This window comes from Neoarius graeffei, chromosome 17, assembly GCF_027579695.1.
Source record: "Neoarius graeffei isolate fNeoGra1 chromosome 17, fNeoGra1.pri, whole genome shotgun sequence".
Taxonomy (NCBI): domain Eukaryota; kingdom Metazoa; phylum Chordata; class Actinopteri; order Siluriformes; family Ariidae; genus Neoarius; species Neoarius graeffei.
Genome location: NC_083585.1, coordinates 29,780,115 through 29,805,103, shown reverse-complemented (window position 1 = coordinate 29,805,103; position 24,989 = coordinate 29,780,115). Strand labels below are relative to the sequence as shown.

The 24,989-nt window shown below is 43.6% G+C and overlaps 1 protein-coding gene across 5 annotated transcripts in view; it reads left to right on the top strand.

Annotated features, from left to right (window-relative positions):
• Positions 1-8,734: 8,734 nt before the first annotated feature.
• The window catches only part of cluha (clustered mitochondria (cluA/CLU1) homolog a), a 54,355-nt gene continuing 38,100 nt past the window's right edge, over positions 8,735-24,989 (top strand). For 2 of the 5 annotated variants that reach the window (XM_060943975.1, XM_060943974.1), the window contains exons 1-6: positions 8,735-9,073; positions 14,003-14,196; positions 14,284-14,455; positions 14,557-14,700; positions 14,791-14,918; positions 18,828-18,982. In XM_060943975.1, the coding sequence (XP_060799958.1) occupies positions 8,962-9,073; positions 14,003-14,196; positions 14,284-14,455; positions 14,557-14,700; positions 14,791-14,918; positions 18,828-18,982 (905 nt within the window). In that variant the 5' untranslated portion in view covers positions 8,735-8,961. Of the gene's footprint in view, positions 9,074-9,816; positions 9,898-10,003; positions 10,104-14,002; positions 14,197-14,283; positions 14,456-14,556; positions 14,701-14,790; positions 14,919-18,827; positions 18,983-24,989 lie in introns of those variants that run through there. The other 3 variants (XM_060943978.1, XM_060943976.1, XM_060943977.1) reach the window with 3 other exon arrangements.

Here is a 24,989-nt window from a genome sequence, read left to right as displayed (position 1 = left end):
GGTGACTCTAAATTGACCGTAGGTGTGAATGTGAGTGTGAATGGTTGTCTGTGTCTATGTGTCAGCCCTGTGATGACCTGGCGACTTGTCCAGGGTGTACCCCGCCTTTCACCCGTAGTCAGCTGGGATAGGCTCCAGCTTGCCTGTGACCCTGTAGAAGGATAAAGTGGCTAGAGATAATGAGATGAGATAAAGAATGAAAAGGCAAGTGAAATTTACAAGATGATGAGTTTAAAGAAAGCTTTTTTGTTTGTGCTTTATTTTAATTTTTTTTACAAAAGAAAAAAGGTGGGTGGCACGGTGGTGTAGTGGTTAGCACTGTCGCCTCACAGCAAGAAGGTCCAGGTTCGAGCCCCGGGGCCGGCGAGGGCCTTTCTGTGCGGAGTTTGCATGTTCTCCCCGTGTCCGCGTGGGTTTCCTCCGGGTGCTCCGGTTTCCCCCACAGTCCAAAGACATGCAGGTTAGGTTAACTGGTGGCTCTAAATTGAGCGTAGGTGTGAATGTGAGTGTGAATGGTTGTCTGTGTCTATGTGTCAGCCCCGTGATGACCTGGCGACTTGTCCAGGGTGTACCCCGCCTTTCGCCCGTAGTCAGCTGGGATAGGCTCCAGCTTGCCTGCGACCCTGTAGAACAGGATAAAGCGGCTAGAGATAATGAGATGAGAAGAAAAAAGGTCGAAAGAAAATAAAACTACGTACAGCTATTTCAATTATTTTACTAAGCTACAGTATTTACATTTTAGATAATTGCTGGGGCGGCATGGTGGTGTAGTGGTTAGCGCTGTCGCCTCACAGCAAGAAGGTCCTGGGTTCGAGCCCCGTGGCCGGCGAGGGCCTTTCTGTGTGGAGTTTGCATGTTCTCCCCGTGTCCGCGTGGGATTCCTCCGGGTGCTCCGGTTTCCCCCACAGTCCAAAGACATGCAGGTTAGGTTAACTGGTGACTCTAAATTGACCGTAGGTGTGAATGTGAGTGTGAATGGTTGTCTGTGTCTATGTGTCAGCCCTGTGATGACCTGGCGACTTGTCCAGGGTGTACCCCACCTTTCGCCCGTAGTCAGCTGGGATAGGCTCCAGCTTGCCTGCGACCCTGTAGAACAGGATAAAGCGGCTAGAGATAATGAGATGAGACAATCCCATAAACAAAAAAATCTTGGACTGTAAATTTAGGTGCTGTCAGTGCTGGATCCTTCAGGGATCAACGACTGATCCTTAACGTGCACAGCAGCAGAAATTCCAGCTTCCGGTCCCTAAGCAATCATAATAAACCCTTTCCTATATCAAGATGAGTTTTTTTTTTTTTTCAATTATTGTGACCATAATCCAGAGTTGTGCTAAGAGACTTTAGAACTTGTGCTAAAAGACTTTTGTGCACAATAACCAGATCTCCTTGAGTCACAGTAAAACACTTTCTGTAAAAAACACCCATGTTCACAAACGGCAACATCTAGTCAGCTTGCGCTATCAAAAGTAAAGCATGCATATTTATTTTTTGCAGAATATTATTTAAGAGAAATTCATTTGTAAATCTGAAGTTCTGACTTCAATTTGAGTCTTTTCCAGGCAGTGCTTATTTCTCAACCACTGGATGGCTCTAGTGTGTGTCTTATTTATGCTCAGTGTGGCGTGAGATCCAATGGGATTTAACACACTTTCTGTGCAAGCTTAGCAATATTTAAGAGTAACTCATGAAACAGCTCTGAAGTTTAGATGTTGTCAGTGTTTGAAATCCAGCCTGCCTGAGACGGATTAAGCCTCGTCCTATGGAGGATCCTGCAAATACACACTGCAGTGACTACACGTGATGTGTCTGTGGTAATCAGTTGTGACAGAGTACATGCAATTTTCTTGCATTCAGCTAAAAGATCACTAAACCTTAATCCAGTGCTTGTTCTATTAATGCAGGGGTATCAAATGTACGGCTCTAATCCAGCTCAACAAATTTCACTAAGAGGCAAAAACAGTGCATTAATCTCAGGGCCATAAACTCAGCTACTGACAAAATGTGCTAATGATAAATGAATTCTTCATGAGCAAGCTAAAAAAATGACGATGTAATCTTTTTTTCAAGAGAAATAAATCGGAGGTTTCACAGCAATGGGGATGAATACTTATGCAACCACAGCTTTCTTATTTTAAATAATTTTGCAAACTCTATAGACTCCTCCTTCGTACTTCAATAACAGACGCTTTAGATAAATGCTGATTTAGGGCCTTTGATAATGATTTCATAAATGTGCACGTGCTGTATTTCAAATTACATGCAAAAGTCTTAGACAGCCTGAATTTTTGATATTTTTTGGAAATATATATTGTCTTTTTTATGTCTTCTGGATTACTCCCAGTATACAAGAGTACATTTTAGATTTGCAGGTATTCCACTAACAAAAAATAAAATGTTAGGGAGAATTTTGATGTCCATAAAGAAAGTAATAGATCATAGATCTTTCGGACAAAGTGAGAGTTGAAGTCTGCAGAAGGACTATGGATCATGCCTGGAGCTGATTTCTTTAGAAAACTGCAAAACAGTACCTCAGAACTGATGCAGATTTAAAGTCAAATTGCGTTCACACTAATTATTGCTTTGAATTGGTTTCTTACTGTTTACTGCTCTATATAGTATTTAGAAACGTTCTCATTATTTTTCACTTTACACGTTTAATGTCGGGCGGCATGGTGGTGTAGTGGTTAGCGCTGTCGCCTCACAGCAAGAAGGTCCTGGGTTCGATCGCAGCAGCCGGCGAGGGCCTTTCTGTGCGGAGTTTGCATGTTCTTCCCGTGTCTGCGTGGGTTTCCCCCAAAGGCATGCAGGTTAGGTTAACTGGTGACTCTAAATTGACTGTAGGTGTGAATGGTTGTCTGTGTCGGCCCTGTGATGACCTGGCGACTTGTCCAGGGTGTATCCCGCCTCTCACCCGTAGTCAGCTGGGATAGGCTCCAGCTTGCCTGCCACCCTGTAGGACAGGATAAGTGGCTATGGATGGATGGATGGATGTTTAATGTGTTTATTTCCAGACGCATGTCTGTTACATAATGTTGCCAGAGTATACCTGTAAAAATTACATTCACCTCATATTAATGGAAACAGTTTTTTCTGACTTTTATAACTGCGTGTTTTGGGGTTTGTGGCTGTACTTGAGCATTAGTGGGTTATATGACCATAATGTGTTTGTCGGCAGTGTCTGTGCTGCAAACATGACTTACCTAAAACCCCTGGAAGTTTTGCTTCTCTGACGAGCCCTTTTAAATCTCACCTGTACATTTATCGTTTTACGTTTTAAACTCGGCCAAATCTGTGTTTTTGGTTTGGTTTTTCTGGCACATACTAAACAAAAAGTGTAAAAACTCTTTTCCAAGATGTTAATTTGGACAGTGTTTATTTTACCTGGGGTCCTATTAAGAGGTCCGTTTATACCATAATCTTTCCAGGTATGAAAACGTTACTGACATGTTGGCGTCAGACGGGACAAAAATCCCAGAGATTTTAGACACCAGTCATTATTACATGTAAAACGGATCCAAATTGGGCTTCAGGCTTTTGCACAGTGCTGTATGTAACCATAATGCTGAATGTTAGGATTGTAGTTTACTTCAATGTCATTTTGTATAATGCATACCACAGTACATTTTTGTTTTATAAATTTATTGCTTTATCCCTGTTATTACTGTGATTAGACTTCCAGGGTTTGTAGTAAAGTGCCATTCGGTACATACAGTATATAGTCAGCTGTTTAACATATACCATGTTACCCATTTAAACAATTTTCTAAATGCTTTACTTTGTATTTAATCAATACTGATAGTTTAGGGGTTTCGTCACCTCTAAGAGGTTAACATTTTAGACTGAGAAACTGTCTTCCCTACTCAGAGTGATGAACTTATCTGACTGTTACACAATACGTAGAGGTTTTGTTATTATGCAGTGGCAGCTTAGTGCTGAATTTACAACCAAATTTTGTTTGCTTCAAACCAGTTACCTGTTAACTCTTTAGTCTCTACATGAAATGAGATATTGTGCACCAAAATCTTGCAATAATACACTGTATTCTCTGCCACAATATTAAAAAGGTTGTATCCTTTATTGTCTGTCAAGGACTGTCTGTGAAATAATTCCTGTTTTAGGCACTAGTGATGTGCGGGTCAAGGTGTTTTAATACCCGCACCCATCTGACCCGTTATAAGAGCCAAACCGCACCACCTGCCCCACAAAATATGCATTAATAAACCACCCAAAACTGACCCGACCCACAAATCGCCAACTTTAACCAAACGGTGATGATTTGTCACTTTTTGACCAGCCCCACCTAAACCCGCAATATTTTTTTTTCGTAAGCTTACTCGAACTCACCTGACCCATGGGTCAATGCGTGGAAACCATGGGTTTACGGGTCAATCTGTTCATTACTGTTAGGCACAGTTTTTATCAAGCTTTTAGTCAAGATACATGAAGACCGATAGCTTAAGTTTTATAGTAAAATTATTTTTAACAACTCAAATGGGGCACAACCAAGATTCCCAAAGACCCCAATCCACTCTGACCTTCGTGTGTAGTGTATAATGGAGGTATAATGCAAGACACTGGCAACGTGCCTTATCAATAATACCAAAGCTGTATTTATTCCTTTTAAGCGTATTGGAGAGGGCTTCATTGCATAATGAACAATAAAATTCCATGCTGAAATTAATTCCTGCCAAATCTGCATTAACAATTCTTCTTTTTCCCCACCCGCATGTGGGGGTCAATCCAGTTAGGTTTAGCTGATAGGATGAAGGACCTTGTCCAAAGGGCTCAACAGTGGTAGTTTGGCAGCGCTGGGACTCGAACCGCCAATCAGTAACCCAGAGCTAGGCGTGTTGAGCCACCACTGCCCTTGTAGTTACAATTACAATGTGGGGGAAGATATTTTTTTGTTCAGAGTACTGAAACACTTTTTTCTACCCTGAACCTGGCGGCTTCATGCAAGCAGGTGCTGTAAGACATGAACAAGGACATTGTTTGACGTGACAAAAAGGAGGCATAAAAAGAAGAACCATATCGAACACAGAAATCACTATTCTCAAATCATGTTTGCCAAACATTTACAACAAATGTCTTACCTCACAAGATAAACAGAGCAACTTAGAATCAACCATGAAATGAAAAACACTGACAGGTGAAGTGAATAACACTGATTCTCATTACAGTGGCACCTGTCAATGGATGGGATATATTAGGCAGCAAGAGAACAGTCAGTTCTTGAAGTTGATGTGTTGGAAGCAGGGAAACTGGGCAAGTGTAAAGATCTGAGCGACTTTGACAAGAGCCAAATTGTGATGGCTAGATGACTGGGTCTGAGCATCTCCAAAATGGCACATCTTGTGGTGTTCCCAGTATGCAGTGGTTAGTATCTACCAAAAGTGGTCCAAGGAAGGACATCCGGTGACCTGGCGACAGGGTCACGGGCAGCCAAGACTCGCTGATTCGCATGGGGCACAAAGGCTAGTCCATATGATCCAATCCCACAGAAGAGCTACTGGAGCACAAACTGCTGAAAAAGTTAATGCTGGCTGAAACAGAAAGGTGTCCGGTAACTCACTTTACCTGTCAGTGTTTTTTATTTTATGGCTGATCAGTGTATACTGTTCATGATGCATTGGTTCACATTTCTTGATCTGTCCAGTTAAATTAAGGCAGCACTGATCTAATGAGATATACATAGCCAAAAGTGTCATTTATTGAGACCGGTTTGAGTATTTCAGAAACACGTGATCTCCTTGTATTTTCACTCACAACAAAATCTAGAGTGTTCACAGAATGCTGTGAAAAAAAACATCCTTAAATGGGCTACAGTAGCAGAAAACCACGTGGGCTTGCACTGTCAGTCCAGAACAAGCATGTGAGGCAACAGTGGGCAATGATTTACCAAATCTGAATAGCTGAAGAAGGTGGCATGGTGGTGTAGCGGTCAGCACTGTTGCGTCACAGCAAGAAGGTTTTGGGTTTGAGCCCAGGGGTCGACGGGGGCCTTTCTGTGTGGAGTTTGCATGTTCTCCCCATGTTTGCGTGGGTTCCCTCCAGGTGCTCTGGTTTTCCTGTGGTTAGGTTAACTCTAAATTGTCTGTGTGTGTGTGAATGGTTGATGGAAAAAAAACCTCTATAATAATCCAGTAGAAGGCAATGGGAAACCACTACTATAATTCTTCCCTTTGATGGCTGAAGCTGTCGGAGTGGACCTGCCATCAGACAGAGCACTAAAGAAGAATAGCTGAAGTTTGGAAAAATGTACATTGGCCTTCAAATCCAATCTTCAACTGCCCAGGAGATCTGGAATACTTAAACCAGCCCATCTGGCACCTACTGCCATGTCACGGTCAAAGTCACAGAGATGACATTTTCCTCACCACTCTAATGTCTGATGTGAATGTGAATAGTAACTAAAGTTCTTGACCTATAGTATAAAATCATGATTTTATGCATTGCACTGCTCCCAGATGATTAACTGACTGGATGTCCATCCATCCATCATCCATAACTGCTTATCCTGTGCAGGGTCATGGGCAAGCCGGAGCCTATCCCAGCTGACTATGGGTGAGAGATGGAGTACATCCTGGACAAGTCGCCAGATCATCGCACACTGCAAGAAAACTGAAAACTGAATTTGAGGAGAAAATTCCTTAATACAAGTGAAAGTATCTTGCTGCATGGACAGATAATTTTACTTGACAATACATCTTGGAATAAGTTGCTTATAGTCTAGAACTAGTTTTAATAATCTCAGAGCAAGATAATTTCACTTGTATTAAGGAATTTTCTCCTCAAATTCAGTTTTCTGCAGTGCAGGGCTGACACATACAGTAGAGACAAACAACCATTCACACCTACAGTCAATTTAGAGCCATCAAATAACCTAACCTGCATGTCTTTGGACTGTGTGGGAAACCAGAACAGACACAAGGAGAACATGCAAACTCCACACAGAAAGGCCCCTGGGCTTGAACCCAGAACCTTCTTGCTGTGAGGCGACAGCGCTAACCACTACACCACCAAGCTGACTGGATAATTGCATGAAAGTATGACCAATCTTCTCATTATTATGTTGGTGAAACCAGGCTTCTACTTGTTTCTGCCATAACAGGTTCAAGAAGAACAACTTTTTATTTATCACGCTCTTGTGAAATTCCTCTCTGCATTTAACGCTCCAGGCTGTCCCATATTAGCCTAACCTGCATGTCTTTGGACTGCGTGGGAAACCCACGCAGACACGGGGAGAACATGCAAACTCCACACAGAAAGGCCCTTGCCGGTCGCTAGGCTCGAACCCAGAACCTTCTTGCTCTGAGGCGACAGCGCTAACCACTACACCACCCAAAGAAAACATGTAAATTTGTCAGACCACACTGAAAGAACTATTTATTCTGATATATGAAATGTACAGGCGGCACGGTGGTGTAGTGGTTAGTGCCGTCGCCTCACAGCAAGAAGGTCCGGGTTCGAGCCCCGGGGCCGGCGAGGGCCTTTCTGTGTGGGGTTTGCATGTTCTCCCCGTGTCCGCGTGGGTTTCCTCCGGGTGCTCCGGTTTCCCCCACAGTCCAAAGACATGCAGGTTAGGTTAACTGGTGACTCTAAATTGAGCGTAGGTGTGAATGTGAGTGTGAATGGTTGTCTGTGTCTATGTGTCAGCCCTGTGATGACCTGGCGACTTGTCCAGGGTGTACCCTGCCTTTCGCCCGTAGTCAGCTGGGATAGGCTCCAGCTTGCCTGCGACCCTGTAGAACAGGATAAAGCGGCTAGAGATAATGAGATAAGATGAGATGAAATGTACATGTAAAGACTTTTTTTTTTTTTGGTCAGCTTTCTCCCTGGGCGGCACGGTGGTGTAGTGGTTAGTGCTGTCGCCTCACAGCAAGAGGGTCCGGGTTTGAGCCCCGTGGCCGGCGAGGGCCTTTCTGTGCGGAGTTTGCATGTTCTCCCCGTGTCCGCGTGGGTTTCCTCCGGGTGCTCCGGTTTCCCCCACAGTCCAAAGACATGCAGGTTAGGTTAACTGGTGACTCTAAATTGACCGTAGGTGTGAATGTGAGTGTGAATGGTTGTCTGTGTCTATGTGTCAGCCCTGTGATGACCTGGCGACTTGTCCAGGGTGTACCCTGCCTTTCGCCCGTAGTCAGCTGGGATAGGCTCCAGCTTGCCTGCGACCCTGTAGAACAGGATAAAGCGGCTAGAGATAATGAGATAAGATGAGATGAAATGTACATGTAAAGACTTTTTTTTTTTTTGGTCAGCTTTCTCCCTGGGCGGCACGGTGGTGTAGTGGTTAGTGCTGTCGCCTCACAGCAAGAGGGTCCGGGTTTGAGCCCCGTGGCCGGCGAGGGCCTTTCTGTGCGGAGTTTGCATGTTCTCCCCGTGTCCGCGTGGGTTTCCTCCGGGTGCTCCGGTTTCCCCCACAGTCCAAAGACATGCAGGTTAGGTTAACTGGTGACTCTAAATTGACCGTAGGTGTGAATGTGAGTGTGAATGGTTGTCTGTGTCTATGTGTCAGCCCTGTGATGACCTGGCGACTTGTCCAGGGTGTACCCTGCCTTTCGCCCGTAGTCAGCTGGGATAGGCTCCAGCTTGCCTGCGACCCTGTAGAACAGGATAAAGCGGCTAGAGATAATGAGATGAGATGAGCTTTCTCCCTTTCCTCTTGGTAGAGTCAGACTGATAGTGGAAATGTCCTGCTGCGCTTGCCGTAGCTGTGCTCTAAGGGGCGGGACAAACACAAAGGCAGAGAGGTCAAGAGGAGGAGAAAGCACGTGGGTCGGTCAGCTAGTACCCGGGGAACTGTCCTTCTTCTGCTTCTATCTGATGTGAGCGTGTTGATGTGTCTGCATGTAGCTGGCTCACTTCTCTGATCAGGCATCACCATTTATACACGTTCACACACTTGACACAACAAAGCACCGGATTTCTTGTTGCTCAGGTTGGTTGTTTGTGGAAAATTACATCATGGTGAGCAAAACAGATGAGATGCCAACATCAGTGTCAAACTGCGCCTCGGTGGAGCTTCCTCAGGAAGGACAGAGCAGCCAGAAGAACCTGAAGGAGTGTTGTCCATGCGGTATGTCAACCTCAGAGCATGTTTATATCCTGAGATCTGAGTTAGACAGCTCATCAGGGCGCAGAAATGTTGGAGCCAGAGATCCACTGTGCACTCCAACCAAATCACAAGTGCTCTCAGCTAGGCTAGCTGGCTAACTCTGACAGTGACTGGAGCATTCAGACAGTTGTGTGTGTGTGAAAATAAGTGTCATCATGGCAGGATCAGAGATGACCTTTCTCAGTGTGATCAGTGTGTCTATGCTGGCCGGTTTGTCACTGACACTTCTTCACAATAGCATCTATCTAAGTTTGTTAGCATAACCGCATTAGCATTGCTAGCTAGGCTTCTCTTGGTTAAGTCTTCTTCGGTACCTTTTTTCATCTAAATATACTGCTAATTTAACTGTGCGGATTGTAATTTCCGGAAAATAATAATAATAATAGCAGGATTTGGTGATGTTTCAGAACCGCGTGCAGCGCAGCGGCGAATGAAATGAACTGAAGGTCACCTTCATTGGAACGAACCAAATACACACACAAATAGGGGTGTTTTGTACTACGGCTTTCCTCTGAACCGGACTATTCACTGAGCTCTGAGTGTTTTGATGATATTTTTATCGCGAATAAAGATATTTAAGGTATACTTTCGGTGTATTTACTCAGTCACGCACGTCGGGTTTATACTACACAGACTCGTCACACCGCGTCTCCTCCCCCCTGTGAAATTAGCGCTGTAAATGTGTCCTGACCGGGAAGCGGAAGTTGCTGCACATGGACAAGTCGTGGTGCTTGTTTGCCGATAGAAGGTTATTGGATCCTGTTCAGTATAGAGCGAGCCTATAGGTAAGTCTCGGTTTTTTTTTTAAACTGATTACCAGGATTAATGCGAGCGGTTTTTTTGAAAGTTTCAAAATCATGTGAGTTGGCTAGCAAGCAAACCGTTCAGTGTCATTTCTCAAGGACCTTGGAGCAGCTCTGTGCTGTGCTCACAGCTCGAATGGTGTAGATGTGAGCTGGCTCTGTTGGAAAGTACTTCAGCACTTGATCAGGTGATTACATCAGTCTGGTTCATGTAATGGTTTTAGGTAAACTGCACTATCTCCTTGAATGTAGTGCAGGTCAGATCCTGACCTTTCACCAGTGCCACAGTTTTGCAGGATGGATAAATCTAGACCTGTGCATTTGCTTGCCAGACAGTCAGTTGGCTCAGTGTGTGTGTGTGTGTGTTGTTTTGACAGGAGATTAGGCCAGGGAGCACAGCAGCAGGAGGTCTGTCTGACTCCAGGGTAAACACAGCACTACTTCTATGCCATGGCTTCGTAAACTTTCTTTCATCTTTGGTGTATCTGGCTGAACCACTTCTTGCAGAAAAAATGTTATTTTGTGACGAGTCGTAATATTCCTATTCCACAGTTCATGCAGATTAGGCAAAATACCCAGCCACTGGGGTTGTACGAGACGGTGCATACTCGGTGCCAGTCCCAAGCCTGGATAGATTAAAGAGGGTTGTATCAGGAAGGGTGTAAAACCTATGCCAAATCAAATCTGTGGAACGGATCCGCTGTGGCGAGCTCAAATGTACTGGAAGAGGAGGAGGCTGTCGGGTTTTATATTGTTAGCAGATGAGTCGTAATGTTCCTACCTGTAACATTATTCCTGAACTTTATTGCGGTAGGTTTTGATGGGGTTAATGATTTGTTCTCAAACTCTAGACGTTGACATGAGCGTCGTGAATGAACTTGACATTTGGAGCATTAAGAAATATTTTTTTCCTTTTCTCTAAAGGGTTACACTGTCCTCTATACTAATACAAATCCTCTCTGTCTTTGACCTGTCGGAATATAGCGCGTGTAGTTAAGTGAATACTACGCACAGAGAAGCTTGTTTTTTTTTTTTTTAAATTATTATTTAAATAATTGTTGTTGCTTGTAGAAAACCTGCACCATGGTCACTCTTTTTGAATGATTTACCAACAATGACTGACCTGCTTGTTTCATAATAACAGTGAATAGGCTACTTAGGATTCTCCTCAGCGGTGATCCTTGCCTGAGCTGCAGAATCTGATGTGAAGAGAATTTCAAATCTGCTACTGTGTTGAAAAAGAGTGGATTGAGTTGTTGTTATTTTCAGGGAAATGGGGAGACTAGAGTCTTATTGCCTGTTTATCCTGATTGCATTGTCATGCTTGTGCAAAACTACCAGTTACTGGTCAGGAGTCAAGAGGGTGCAGGGCAGATGGACTTCACTCGGTCTGCTGCTGGGAGGGACAGAAAGGTACAGGGATTGCCTTTGGAGTTGTGCAATGTGGAGGTGAACTTATTCCATGTTCAAAAATTTTTTTTTTTTTAAAAGCCAAATAGGCCTCTTTTGCAGTTTGTAGGATTGGCCTACTAATAATGCTGGAGACTCTTTAAAAGCCTCAAAGCAGTTTATTGATACTAGCTTTTGTTTGAAATGCATGTAAAACCTATTTATTATTTTGTAATTGGTCATCTTTGAAATTTATTTATTTATTTATTTATTTATTTATGCTGTACGACTTGATCTTGAAGTTTGTAATGTTGAAGTTGATTTGTTTCTTCATTTCAGGCTTCTGTTTACATTTGTCCAACCATGAAATTAGCTCCACCCCATCAGCGGCAGAGCTGCTTAGATGGCATCTAGCGGAGTTGTGTGAAGTTTGGGTTGGGTCAGTTACAGGGACGTGGAAGAATTGTCTATTTTATTGGAACTATAATTGCAGTTTTCCTCACTGGAGGCAGAGAGCTGTGAAAGTTTAAGCACTAAAGTGACGCACTCGATGTGTGATTTGTATCAAAGCCAAATTTCAGACACTTAAACGATGATTGTTCTGTCTGTACAGGTTTGAGCTTTTCTTTATCCAGTGCTCATTATGGTTGTTTGATTTACGCCCTGTGTGTAAGGAGATGCCTAATGTTTGTTGCTGGATCCCTGACCCCTTAACTGATTACCTTGAAGGCAGTCAAGGACAAATTGCATTTGTCTGAAAGCAAACAGTGGGCCTTCTCTGGCCCTGGCTGTGTTCTAGCAGAAGCAGCTGTGGTGTAGCAGGGAGTTTGATAAAGTGCAATGTATCCTCCAGCTTTGAAGCGGCAGTCTAGTTTGTGTACCATGAACATGTAGGTTCTGGGCGAGATGAATTTGAACAGATTCAGAGCATTGGGAATGGAATGGAATGGAATGGAGTATTCCAGTGCTGGTGTGGATATGGATCAGCTGTGGAGTTTGGCTGGAATGTTCACATTCACAAGATGAGCAGCTGCTGTTTTTAAAGGAGTCTCTTTGAACAGCCTTTTTGAGCTCTGTAGCGGCTGAAGTGTGTGACCCGGCAACTGATGTATAATTTTTTGTAACTGACTGGCTTCGAGCAGGATGTAGAGATTACACGGTTACTAGTGAGATGGTAATCTTGGAATTACGTTAATTCCAAGCTCCCCAGCTGACTTAGGAATTCTGGAATCGTTCAGAAGCTCTCACTTGGTGGCGTGTGCAGTAATGTAACATTGGGGGGTTGTTGTTGTTTTCACCCAAATGCTGTATTGGGTTATTTGGAGAATGACCCAACAGGCTGGGTCAACTAGTCCAATCTCATAAGGGTCCAGCTTTTAACAGCTGCACTGCAAGTTGGCCTAGCGGTTAGCGTGTCCGCCTCTCGACTGGCAGATCACGAGTTCGACTCACAGTCGGGTCATACCGAAGACCATCATAAAAATGGTACCTACTGCCGTCTGGCAAGGCACGCTGCAATACAGATGTGAGTGGGGAATCAAACTCTTGCGGTTACCAGAGGACTAGCCCCCCACTGTAACCCTAGCTATGTAATAGGCGAGAGGCCAAGGGCTACGGAAATGGAGATTGGTGCCGCCCTATGTGCCACATGGCGTGGGAAGGACTTTGACTATTTTTTATTTTTATTTTTTAATAGACACAACTTGCTGAGCTGAGATCCAGCCCTTCTTTTTAAAAAAAAAAAAAAAGTTGGTGGTATCGGTCATATTGTTGGCAGGTAATTAATATTCTTGCCTTTTTGTCTAGATTACATCAGCAATTAACTTCTATAACTAATAATCTTTTTTTTAATATATATAATTTTATACATGTCAGACATTCCCTATCACTTTCTAATATTGACTACATAATTTAATGGTACAGTGTAGCTTTTGCACACACTCTCTACAATCCTATGAACATCATCAAGGTACTGAGTCAAGTCAGAGTCTCTCCCATGCCAGGACCTGGTCTTCCCAGGCAGTCTCCCGTCCCAGCACTAACCAGTCTTTTGAGGCGCACTGGGTGGTGCCGATCTCCATTTCAGTAGCCCTCGGTCTCTCGCCTATTCTATAGCTAGGGTTCCAGTAGGGTGGTGGGGCTAGTCTTCTGGTACAAGGTGCTGAGTACTTTTCCATAAAAACAGCCATGTTCTGAGTTTGAGAAGATGTACAGAACGAGCAAGTCCATCATCTCGTAATGACTGTAAATCTACATGACGGAAACGCGTGTGAACCAAAACGTTGCTGCAAATTAGAACTGAATCTAAAGCGAGAGTTGCTTGGTACCTGGGAGGGGAAAAAAATTTCAGTTCTGTGATCGCCTTTGTTTGCAATAACAAAAGGTTACGTACCTGCAGGGATGTACATGGCTATCTGCCAGGACCTGTCTAACCAGGTTATCTACCACCATATCCATTTCTTTACATATAGTGTGAAAGATGGACCACGGTAAAGAGTTTTGATTTGTTTTGTTACCTAAAAATTTTTTTCCCCCAAATTGAAATTGTAGAACCAGAATTGATGAGCAGAATCAGATTTTTAGCAAAGTAATCAAGAGCTGTTTTCCTCAGTGATCTACTTCCTGTAGATCCTTGTTGAAAAATGCTCATTCTGTATGATTGGCTCAAATGTGTTGTGGCGACTACTTTTCTCCACAGCACACAGTGCATCTACAGCAGTAATGAACGGTGACGGAGGACATGACCGGTCCGAGGACACGGAGAACAAGCAGGACGGCAGCACTGATCCTGACGCCAGTGACGACTCCAATGAGCAGGAAGTGATTGTGATTCAGGACACTGGCTTCACTGTGAAGATTCAGGCGCCAGGCATCGAGCCTTTTGACTTGCAGGTACATCAGCTCTCGTCCTGCTTTTGAATACAGATACACGAGAAGAGGACTTTCTTCCTTTAAAACCGCTCCCTCTGTCCTATTCAGGTGTCTCCACAGGAAATGGTGCAGGAGATCCATCAAGTACTTATGGACCGTGAAGACACCTGCCATCGCACTTGTTTTTCTCTGCAGCTCGACGGCAACGTGCTGGACAACTTTGCCGAGCTGAAGTCCATCGAGGGCCTTCAGGAGGGATCCCTGCTCAAAGTGGTGGAAGGTATGTTTTATAGAGTGGAACTGTTTTTACTCATTTGGTTGATGTTTTTTCTTTTCCTCCTTGAGGTTTTCATGCATCCGTCCTTTGCTTACACTCTGCAGAGCCTTACACAGTACGCGAGGCTCGCATTCATGTTCGTCATATAAGAGACCTGTTAAAGAGTCTGGATCCCTCGGATGCTTACAATGGAGTAGACTGCAACTCTCTGTCCTTCCTCAGCGTCTTCACAGATGGAGATCTTGGAGGTGTGTCTCACAGTGCATTCACTTGCCAACAGAAACGGCTGCACCCTGATGTGCTTTGATTTGATGCCCGTTACGTTCTCACTCCTACAGATAGTGGCAAGCGTAAAAAGAAGGGCAGCGAGCTGGAACAGATTGACTGTACGCCTCCTGAACACATCCTGCCCGGCAGCAAAGAGCGCCCCCTTGTCCCCCTCCAGCCACAGAACAAAGACTGGAAGGTCAGCATCACCCTGCTTTCACAATCGCAAGCAACAAACTGACCGTTCGTTTTCTGTGTGCATGCACGACACGGGTACAATTTCGGTCACGAGTAATGCCGATTTTACGCAAATCGAGTTTCAAGATCGTCTTGAACAATTTCCTCGACCAATCCCAAGGGCATGTGGTCCAGGTTTTTCATGTCCCCCTTTAATCCCTGCCTGTAGTTGGTTCCTATTTACATTTTGATGCACAAAAATGGAAGAAAACTAGGGTTTCATCTTATCCTGTCACATTCGACTTCTTATTAAATGTGTATAGACATAAACACACAATTTTCACCCAGGTTAGAGTATTATTGGCTCATCTGGCCGACAGGCGATGAGCTTATGCCATCATGTGTCGTCTGTCCGGCGTCATCCACGTTTCACGAAAATCTCTTCTCTTTCAGTTCTTCACAAATTTTTATTCTTGTTGGTAGGAAGGTAGGTCTGCCTGGGGTGCATATGACTTCTACCCAAATTTGCATAATTGCAACTAATAATGAAGATATGGAGTAATTAAGCCCTAACGAGCAGTTTCCACACAAATGGCTTCTTCTCCCTCAATTCTTCACCGATTTTGATTCTTTCTGGCATGAAGGTAGGGGTGCCTAGGGTGCATATACCTTCTACCCAGATTTGCTTCATTGCAGTTATTAATGAAATTATGGACTAATTAAGGCTTAAAGAGCAGTTCAACAAAAATCACTGCTTCTTAGTCAATTCCTTGCCATTTTGGATTCTTTCTGGCAAATGGGTCGGTATAGATAGTTTTCACTGACGTCACGGCATCCCGGGGAACGCCCTCCAGCCGCCATCTTGTGGGGCAAACAAAACGGACCATCGCCATTACCGGCTATGTTATCTCAGACGAATTTATGAAGTTATATAGTCAGTTTTCTAAAATAAAGATCAATGTCGGCAAAATCAAGCAAACAGAAGTATATAGATACATTAGATGACATCTCACGACAAAGGTATGCAGCCAAACTGGCCTTGATTGGGGGAATTGACCCCTACAAAGTGGACAAAGATGCATTTTCAAGTGACTATGCAGGGCTGCCAAAGCCTGAAACTGCCAAAGCCTGCTCCAAAGCCTGAAACTGACTTCATCAAACTTTAAAGGCTGTCTGATTATATACAACTTTATATATTCACAGCGCGCCTTTTGGCGGATGCCGCCTTTTTCACGGCTGAATCGCGCAGATCCAATTTTTTTTGGGGGGGGGCGTTGGAGTGTCCGATTATAATTTCAAAGTAAATTCTGTATTAAAATTACTAAATAAGCAAATCCGTTACAGTCCATGAAACAGGAAGTATAAGGATGAGAAAAAAAACAGTTTAAATCGCAAAGCTGCGCACATTTGCGCAGTCCTGCACACTGCTCGGGCTGCGCAAATGTGCGCAGCTTTCCGATTTAAACTGTTTTTTTTCTCATCCTTATACTTCCTGTTTCATGGACTGTAACGGATTTGCTTATTTAGTAATTTTAATACAGAATTTACTTTGAAATTATAATCAGGGTGTTTTCACACTTGGTCCCTTTCAGTCATCTAACCGAACTCAGATCGATGACTCAGGATTTTTTGCGCATATGTGAACACTCCAACCGTACCCAGACCCCTTTAAAGCGAACTGAACTGAGACCACCTGAGGAGGTGGTCTCAGTACGGTTCGCTAAAAATCAATGGTACGGTTCGCCTAATCTGCGCATTGTGAACAAAAAGCGCACCGGGTTCACTTCGCCTTTTTCACTGTAGTTTAACCTTCTTCGTTTGCCGTAGTTGGTCACGTGACTGTAGCAGGGAAACTCAACTTCCTTTTGGAACTTACCACAGCCGCTTTACAGTTCTCTGAACTTACTGACTGACGAGTCGGCCACAATAATATAACTATATTTTATTATTTATATATATATAATTTTATTTTCCTTAATCCGCGCTATTTTGATCAAAGAATACAGCAGGGCAAGCATGGCAGCAGACATTTTGATTCAAGAGAAAATTACCCAGAATTCCATGCACTGGGGGTCTGAGGACTCTAGAGGACCTGGTGTGAACAGAAAGAGGACTGAGGCCCCATCAAAGCTTAACTGGACCAGAAAGAGAACCCAGTCCTCTTTGTAATAAATTCAGTGTGAACGCAAAAAGAACTCAGTTCTTTTTCTGTTGGTCCACTTTTTGGTCCACTTAAAGAGGACTGAGTCTGGTTCCTTTAAAGGGGACCAGGTGTGAAAACACCCTCAGACACTCCAACGCCCCCCCTAAAAAAAAAAAAATCGGATCTGCACGATTCAGGCGGCATCCGCCAAAAGGCGTGCTGTTTGCGTCCCAAACTCAAATCATACAGAATAGACCTAAAATGTTTTTCAAAAATGACCCTTGCGTGAGTGAAGTGACAAGTTTCAAATAGAAACGTGACAAACGAGCGATATTAAGTGTACATTACAATGTAAACGTACACTCAGCGGTTCCAGTTAGGCATTCTCCAGAGATTGTTCACATTGATGTTTTGGTTTCCAAAAACAAACTTAAACACCAATTGATTGTTTATTTAAACAACTTACCACTTATAAAATGATCGGAGCAGACTTTGCTGTGTTTGGAAGGCTGATAATCCTTGCGGTTGATTCTCGCAAGCCATAGATTTCTCCTTTGCATGCTGAGTTTCTTTGTTTGCTCGCCTTCGTGCTCCCGTACAGTGGGAATTCCATAAAAGCTCCGCTTAATCATCATCTGATCTATTACGACAGCTGTGAATACAACAGGTATGCACCATTGCTAGCTTTAAATAGCCTGCTTGGGTTCTTTTGAAGACTTTGTACTCGCGTGTTACAATGTGTGCTCAGTCACCTGTACGGTAAGCTTGACCCGCAAGATGGCCGCCACTAGGGAATCCCCGACTCTGTGACGTCATGTGAAAACTATCTATTCCTAGGGTGGATATAGTGTATATAGCTTGCAACATTTATTGTGCAAGGTGGCCCACTTTAGATCGTTCCTTCTGGACTAGACAGGGTCGGAGTGAGCTACGCCATCATTGACGGGCTCCTGTAATATGCGTACGTTTTATATGGCCAAAAGTTTGACCTGACCATTACGCTCGTGTGCTTGTTGAACGTCCCATTCCAGATTTAATTGCTGCTTTAGTGTTGTAATGACCGCCACTTTTCTGGGAAGGCTTTCCTCCTGGCTTTCTTTGGAGTGTGGCTGTGGGTATTTGCCCATTCAGACACGAGCATTAATGAGGATGGGTACAGATGTCAGGTGAAGAGGTCTGGTGTGCAGTCAGCATTTTCAGTTCATCCAAAAGCTGTTTAGTGGGGTTGAGGTCAGGGATCTGTGCAGGACACTCGAATTTTCCCGTGCCAACATTGACAAACCATGTCTTCATGGATGTTGCTTTGTGCACAGAGGCATTGTCGTGCTGGAACAGGTTTGGACTTCTTGGTTCCAGTGAAGGGAACTTGTAATGCTACAGCATACAGTCATCCCGTACAATTGTGTGCTTCCAAGTTTGTGGTAAATTTGGTGAAAAACCACATATGGCTGTGGTGATCAGGTTTCCACCAACTTTTGGTCATGTAACGTATCCACTTCTATTTCTCATTGATAAAATTAAGGGACACCATGAGCACACCTTCAAGCAGCATCAACAGCAGTCGCTGCACATCCATAAGAGATGAATTACAAGCAACATGAGTGACTTCACACTTCCGAGTGTAAATGTAGGGTCAAGAGGCAAAATTATTAACACAATAACCACAATACTCTCTCAAAAGTGTACTGCGATGAAATATTTAGATACTAAGATCATATTGATGTATTGGCCAGCCTTAGTGCACATCTAACATGAATGTTCATCTTTGCTTGTGTACACTATCTACAGCCACTTCAGTGCCTCAAGGTCCTCACAATGAGTGGCTGGAACCCGCCACCTGGCAACAGGAAGATGCACGGAGACCTCATGTACCTGTACATTGTGACTGTAGAAGAGCGGCACGTCAGCATCACTGCCTCCACACGCGGATTCTACCTCAACCAGTGAGTTCATCCAGATTGTTTGTTTTGCAATTAACATCATCCTTCTTTGTGTGTCTTTTTTCGATTTCTGTATTGTTTATCAGTGTTGTTGACGAGTCACTAAACCCCGAGTCCAAGTCTAGTCTCGAGTCCCCAGTGTTCAAATCCAAGTAATTAAAGAAAATTTCAAGTCGAGTCCGAGAACAAGACTCCAACCGCACCATTTGACAGTGGCTGTTGCTGCCTTTATGTGAAACCGTCTATCTGGACTAACGTTACCGCTCGACTGCCCCATTTTAGTTAATGGGCTACAGATAAAAAGCTTGTTCATCACTTAGCAAGCCCCGCCCACTATCAACAGGGCAAATAACATGAGAGGGGGTTAATACTAGCTAGTTCATTGCTCAGCAAGCCCCGCTATCAACAGGGCAATGAACATAGCGTGTCGCTTCCTTCTCTGGGTGTGGTCTGACCAAATGACGATTGAAGTTTGAAGTTTGAGGTTGTCTCCTTGATGGTTCTTCTACATATGGAACACACAGCAGTGCATCCCCCCCCCACTGCACAAGAAGTCTGTATAAGCAAAGAGGACAATCATAGGGACATTCTTTCCAGGCATTTTAAGTCAAGTTTATTTGTATAGTGCTTTTAACAATAGACATTGTCGCAAAGCAACTTTACTGAATTTTGAATGACTTAAAACATGAGCTCATTTTATCCCCAATCTATCAACAATGAGCAAGCCTGTGGCGACGGTGGCAAGGGAAAAACTCCCTCAGACGACATGAGGAAGAAACCTTGAGAGGAACCAGACTCAAAAGGGAACCCATCCTCATTTGGGCAACAACAGACATGACTATAACAGTTTTAACATGAAATCAGTTTCGTTCATGTTATAACTCTTTACTTATGGAAACTTGAGTGCAAAACTGTTCATGACAACTGCAGTCCTAAAGTTAGCAAGTCAACTGTAGTCCTCAGCCATAAAAGCATTACTGTAAGAGTCCAGAGCGTCTTCCAAGTGTGACTTTCAACTGTCCGTATGGGGCCGTCCCCTACAGGAGTGATGCGATGAGACTCCAACCAGACACGGGGCATCAGGATGGATCAGGCAGGTCCGAAGAACAGAAGAGGTCAGCATCTCGATCTCAGGATTGACATGTAACTCAGAGGGACAGATTGGGGGGAGAAAACACAGGTTGTTAGGTATGCCCAATGTCACCTGAATAAGTAGGAACAGTATACATTTTGCACTGAGTACAAGCAGGGACTCCGGCAAAACTAACTATGATGGCGTAACTAAAAGGGGAGAGCCAGAAGGTAACACAGGTATGAGGGCGCCCTGGGACATAAAGCAGCAGCCACTACACCATCAACAAACTCAAGCGAGTGGGGCACTGACAGCATTCATACATCCCAGTTTACCAAAACACTCTGTCTGAGGACCCTCCAGATCTACTCCTTTACCTCATAAACACCATTAACAAAAGGCTTGACTAAACAGATATGTTTTCAGCCTAGACTTAAACGCTGAGACTGTGTCTGATTCCCGAACGCTACTTGGAAGGCTGTTCCATAACTGTGGGGCTTTGTAAGAAAAGGCTCTGCCCCCTGATGTAGCCTTCACTATATGAGATACCAGCAGATAGCCTGCACCTTTTGATCTAAGTAGACATGGCAGGTCATAAAGGACCAGAAGTTCACTCAGGTACTGTGGTGCGAGACCATTCAGTGCTTTAAAGGTCAATAGTAGTATTTTATAATCAATACGAAATTTGATTGGGAGCCAATGCAGTGTGGATAAGATAGGGGTGATGTGGTCATATTTTCTAGTTCTAGTAAGGACTCTTGCTGCTGCGTTTTGAACTAACTGGAGCTTGTTTATGCACTTATTGGAACATCCAGACAGTAAGGCATTACAGTAATCCAACCTGGAGGTAACAAAAGCATGAACTAGGGATGTTAACCAATGACCATTTGACCGGTGGTTGACCGAATCAACGTCAACCGGTTGATTTTTTTTTTTTGGTTGTCGGTTTAAAAAAAATCAATTGTTTTGAAGGTGCTGATTTTGGAGCGGAGAACCTGGAATTCTGTGTTGTAAACGCTTGGGGCATGCCATGCGGTGTAAGGACGACAGCTGACAAATCAGAAACACCCATTCAGTCATGTCCCGCCCTCACGCCCCAGTTGAAAACAGCTGCCACTCGGCGAAAGAAAAGTGTAGACACAGGCTTTTTAGCTTACAAATTACTATTCTGTTTTTTTTTTTTTTTTTTAAATTATTAGAAGGCACATCGAGTTTAGTCCTGCCTTGGCCAGTGCATTCTGAAAGTATGTTTCGCTCTGTAGCCAACAATGCATGTTATTGCAGATCATATCTCTCCACACAAACTAAAGGCGCAGATGCTGACTTTTTCACGGCTGAATTGTGCAGATCCGATTTTTTTTTTTTTTTTTTGGGGGGGGCCGGGCGTTGGAGTGTCTGAATAATTTCATCAGAGTAAATTCTGTATTTAAAATTACTAAATAAGCAAATGCCGTTACAGTCCATGAAACATAGGAAGTATAAGTACGAGAAGAAAACAGTAAATCAGAAAGCTGCGCACATTTTCGCGGAAGCTGCGCAAATGTGCGCAGCTTTCTGATTTACTGTTTTCTTCTCATACTTCCTATGTTTCATGGACTGTAACGGCATTTGCTTATTTAGTAATTTTAATACAGAATTTACTCTGATGAAATTATTCAGACACTCCAACCCCCCCCCCCCCCCCCCCCCCCCCCAAAAAAAAAATCGGATCTGCACGATTCAGCCGTGAAAAAGGTGGCATCTGCCAAAAGGCGTGCTGTTTGCATCCCTGTTTAAACTCGTAGGTTAACCGACTTTAACCGGCTAATGAGGCTCGGTGGTCGGTCAAGGTTTTTTTTTTTTTTTTTTTTTTTTTTTTAGTTTTCGCCATCCCTAGCATGAACTAGTTTTTCTGTGTCGTGTAGTGACATTAAATTTCTTATCTTAGCAACATTTCTGAGATGAAAGAAAGCTATCTGGGTGATGTTATCAATGTGAGTTTTGAATGAAAGACTGGGGTCAATAATCACTCCGAGGTCTTTTACTGCTGCATGTGAAGAAACAGAAAGGCCATCCAGAGTTACTGTGTAGTCAGAAAACTTGCTTCTAGCTGCATGTGGTCCTAGTACAAGTACTTCAGTCTTGTCAGAGTTAAGCAGAAGGAAATTAATAAGCATCCAGTGTCTAATGTCCTTCGCACATTCCTCAATTCTCTTAAGCTGGTGTCTCTTATCAGGTTTTGCAGAGACATATAACTGTCATCAGCGTAACAGTGGAAACTAATACAATGTTTATGAATAATAAAGCAGTGGACCGAAGACAGAACCTTGTGGAACATCAAACTTTACCTCAGGATGTCTAGAAAAATCACCATTTACATCAACATACTGATAGTGATCAGTTAAATAAGAGCTGAGCCAGGAGAGGGCTGTTCCCGTAACTCCCACAACATTTTCTAGTCTAACCAGAAGAATGGAATGATCAATGGTATCAAATGCTGCACTAAAGTCAAGCAGCGAGACACAGCCCTGATCAGATGCCAACAGTAGGTCGTTTACTACTTTAACCAGAGCTGTCTCTGTGCTATGATGAGGTCTAAATCCTGACTGACTGATACATTTCATGGATGTTATTCCAATGTAAATATGAGCATAACTGCTGTGCCACAGCTTTTTCAAGGATCTTGGAGATAAAGGGGAGGTTTGATATTGGCCGATAATTGGACAGCTGACGGGGATCAAGGTCAAGTTTTTTAACCAGGGGTTTGATAACTGCTAGTTTAAAAGATTTGGGTACATAGCCAATTGTAAGAGAAGAATTTATTATTTTTAGAAGCGGTTCAATTACTTCAGGTATTATCTGTTTGAATAGACGTGTAGGTAAGGGATCTAGTACACAAGTTGAGGCTTTTGTTGCCGAGATTAATGAAAGTAATTCAGTTTCTCTAAGGGGAGTAAAACATTCTAATTGCTGATCTGATACAGTTGTATTCTTAACTACAGGGTCACTTACATTGTCTGACCTTAAATTAGTAGTTAGAATTTTTTGTCGGATATTTTTAATTTTGTCATGAAAAAAAATTCATGAAGTCGTTGGTACTACGTACTACAAGTCTATAGTGGACTTATTCCTGGTTTATTTTGCTGCAGTATTAAATAGGAATCTAGGATTAGTTTTGTTATCTTCTATTAGGGAGAGAGATGTTGATCTAGCAGCACTAAGAGCTTTTCTATACTTCAGGAAGCTCTCCTTCCACGCTAATTTGAACACTACCAACTTTGACGCCATTTACGTTCCAATTTTCAAGTGCGAGTGCCATCATTATACCAGCGTGCTAATTTTTTCTCTCTGATCATTTTCCTTTTAAGAGGAGCTACATTATGTAAAGTATAGCGGAACGTTGACTCTAAGCATTCAGTTGCCTGATCAAGTTCTGCAGGGGCTGACAGTGACCCAATCAAAGCTGATAACTCTGGGAGATCATTTATAAAGCTCTGTGCAGTAGTTGACATGAATGTATGTTTAATACAGTAGCGTGGTGAGGTGCATATATTATTACTCAGACATAGTTTGAAGGAGATGAGATAATGATCTGAGAACTTCAGATTGTCGAAGTATGACTATATTTTCTACGTTTAACCCGAATGTTAGTATTAGATCGAGGGTGTGACCACCATTATGGGTCGGTCCTATGATATTCTGATTAATCCCTACTGAATCTAAAATAGGGACGCGCTGTTTTCAAAGGGTCTTCTGGGTTATCGAAGTAAATATTGAAATCTCCGACAACTAAAGCTTTGTCTAAGGAGATGACCAGATCTGAGATAAAATCTGCAAATTCAGAAAGAAACTCAGAATATGGCCCCGGGGGCCTGTAAATAATAAGTAACGGAATTAACTGGGTAGACCTATTTTTCGAGGCTACATACATTATATGAATGAATGAAGCATTTATTGTCACGTAGTCACAAGTACTAGTGAAATTAGAAGAAGAAGAAAGAAGAAACCTTTATTTGTCACATGCACGCTTCAAGCACGGTGAAATTCAGACTCTGCATTTAACACATCTGAAGCAGTGAACACACACACACACTCAGAGCAGTGGGCAGCCACACTAGAGCGCCCAGGGAGCAGTCAGGGGTCAGGTACCTTGCTCAAGGGCACCTCAGCCCAAGGCCGCCCCACGTCAACCTAACTGCATGTCTTTGGATTGTGGGGGAAACCGGAGCACCCGGAGGAAACCCACGCAGACACGGGGAGAACATGCAAACTCCACACAGAAAGGCCCTCGCTGGCTGCTGGGCTCGAACCTGGAACCTTCTTGCTGCGAGGCGACCGTGCTAACCACTACACCACCATGCCGCCCTAGCTGTCAACCCGTCCGTACACATGCATACATACATACGACACGGGGAATAGACAGGACAGGAAGACAGGGATGAAAAATACAGAGTAACATGAGGGAAGGGGAGGAGGGAAAAAAAGCAACCCCCACACTATGCTCCTATGGGGAGTACAGTGTGGGAACATTTAAAAAAAAAAAAAAACACCTCAGCACATAAGCACAAAATAACACAATACAACACGAAAACTCGGGACTCAAGGGGATGAGGGAGGGGGCGATCATGGGAGGGGGGGTAAGGGGGGAGGGGCAGAGGCATAGGTAACCCAGCGCAAACAAGCAGTCCGGTCCTGCTCCTGACAATGGCACTTGCCCACTTGTCACACTGGGGATAAAAACGGCGACCGTGGGAAGTGGGGGAAGGAATACGAGAGAGTCTAATAGCAGTGTTCTCCAGGGGAATTGTTGTCCCAGCAACAGCCTTGGCCAAGGCCAGTGCTGGCTGAGGGAGCCGAAAGCAGATAAGATTGGAATTGTTTGGTCTTGGGGCGAGTAGACGCATTCTTTTACACAACTACTGTTTGTCCATTCTGTTCATTCTGGTCTCCGATCCAGTT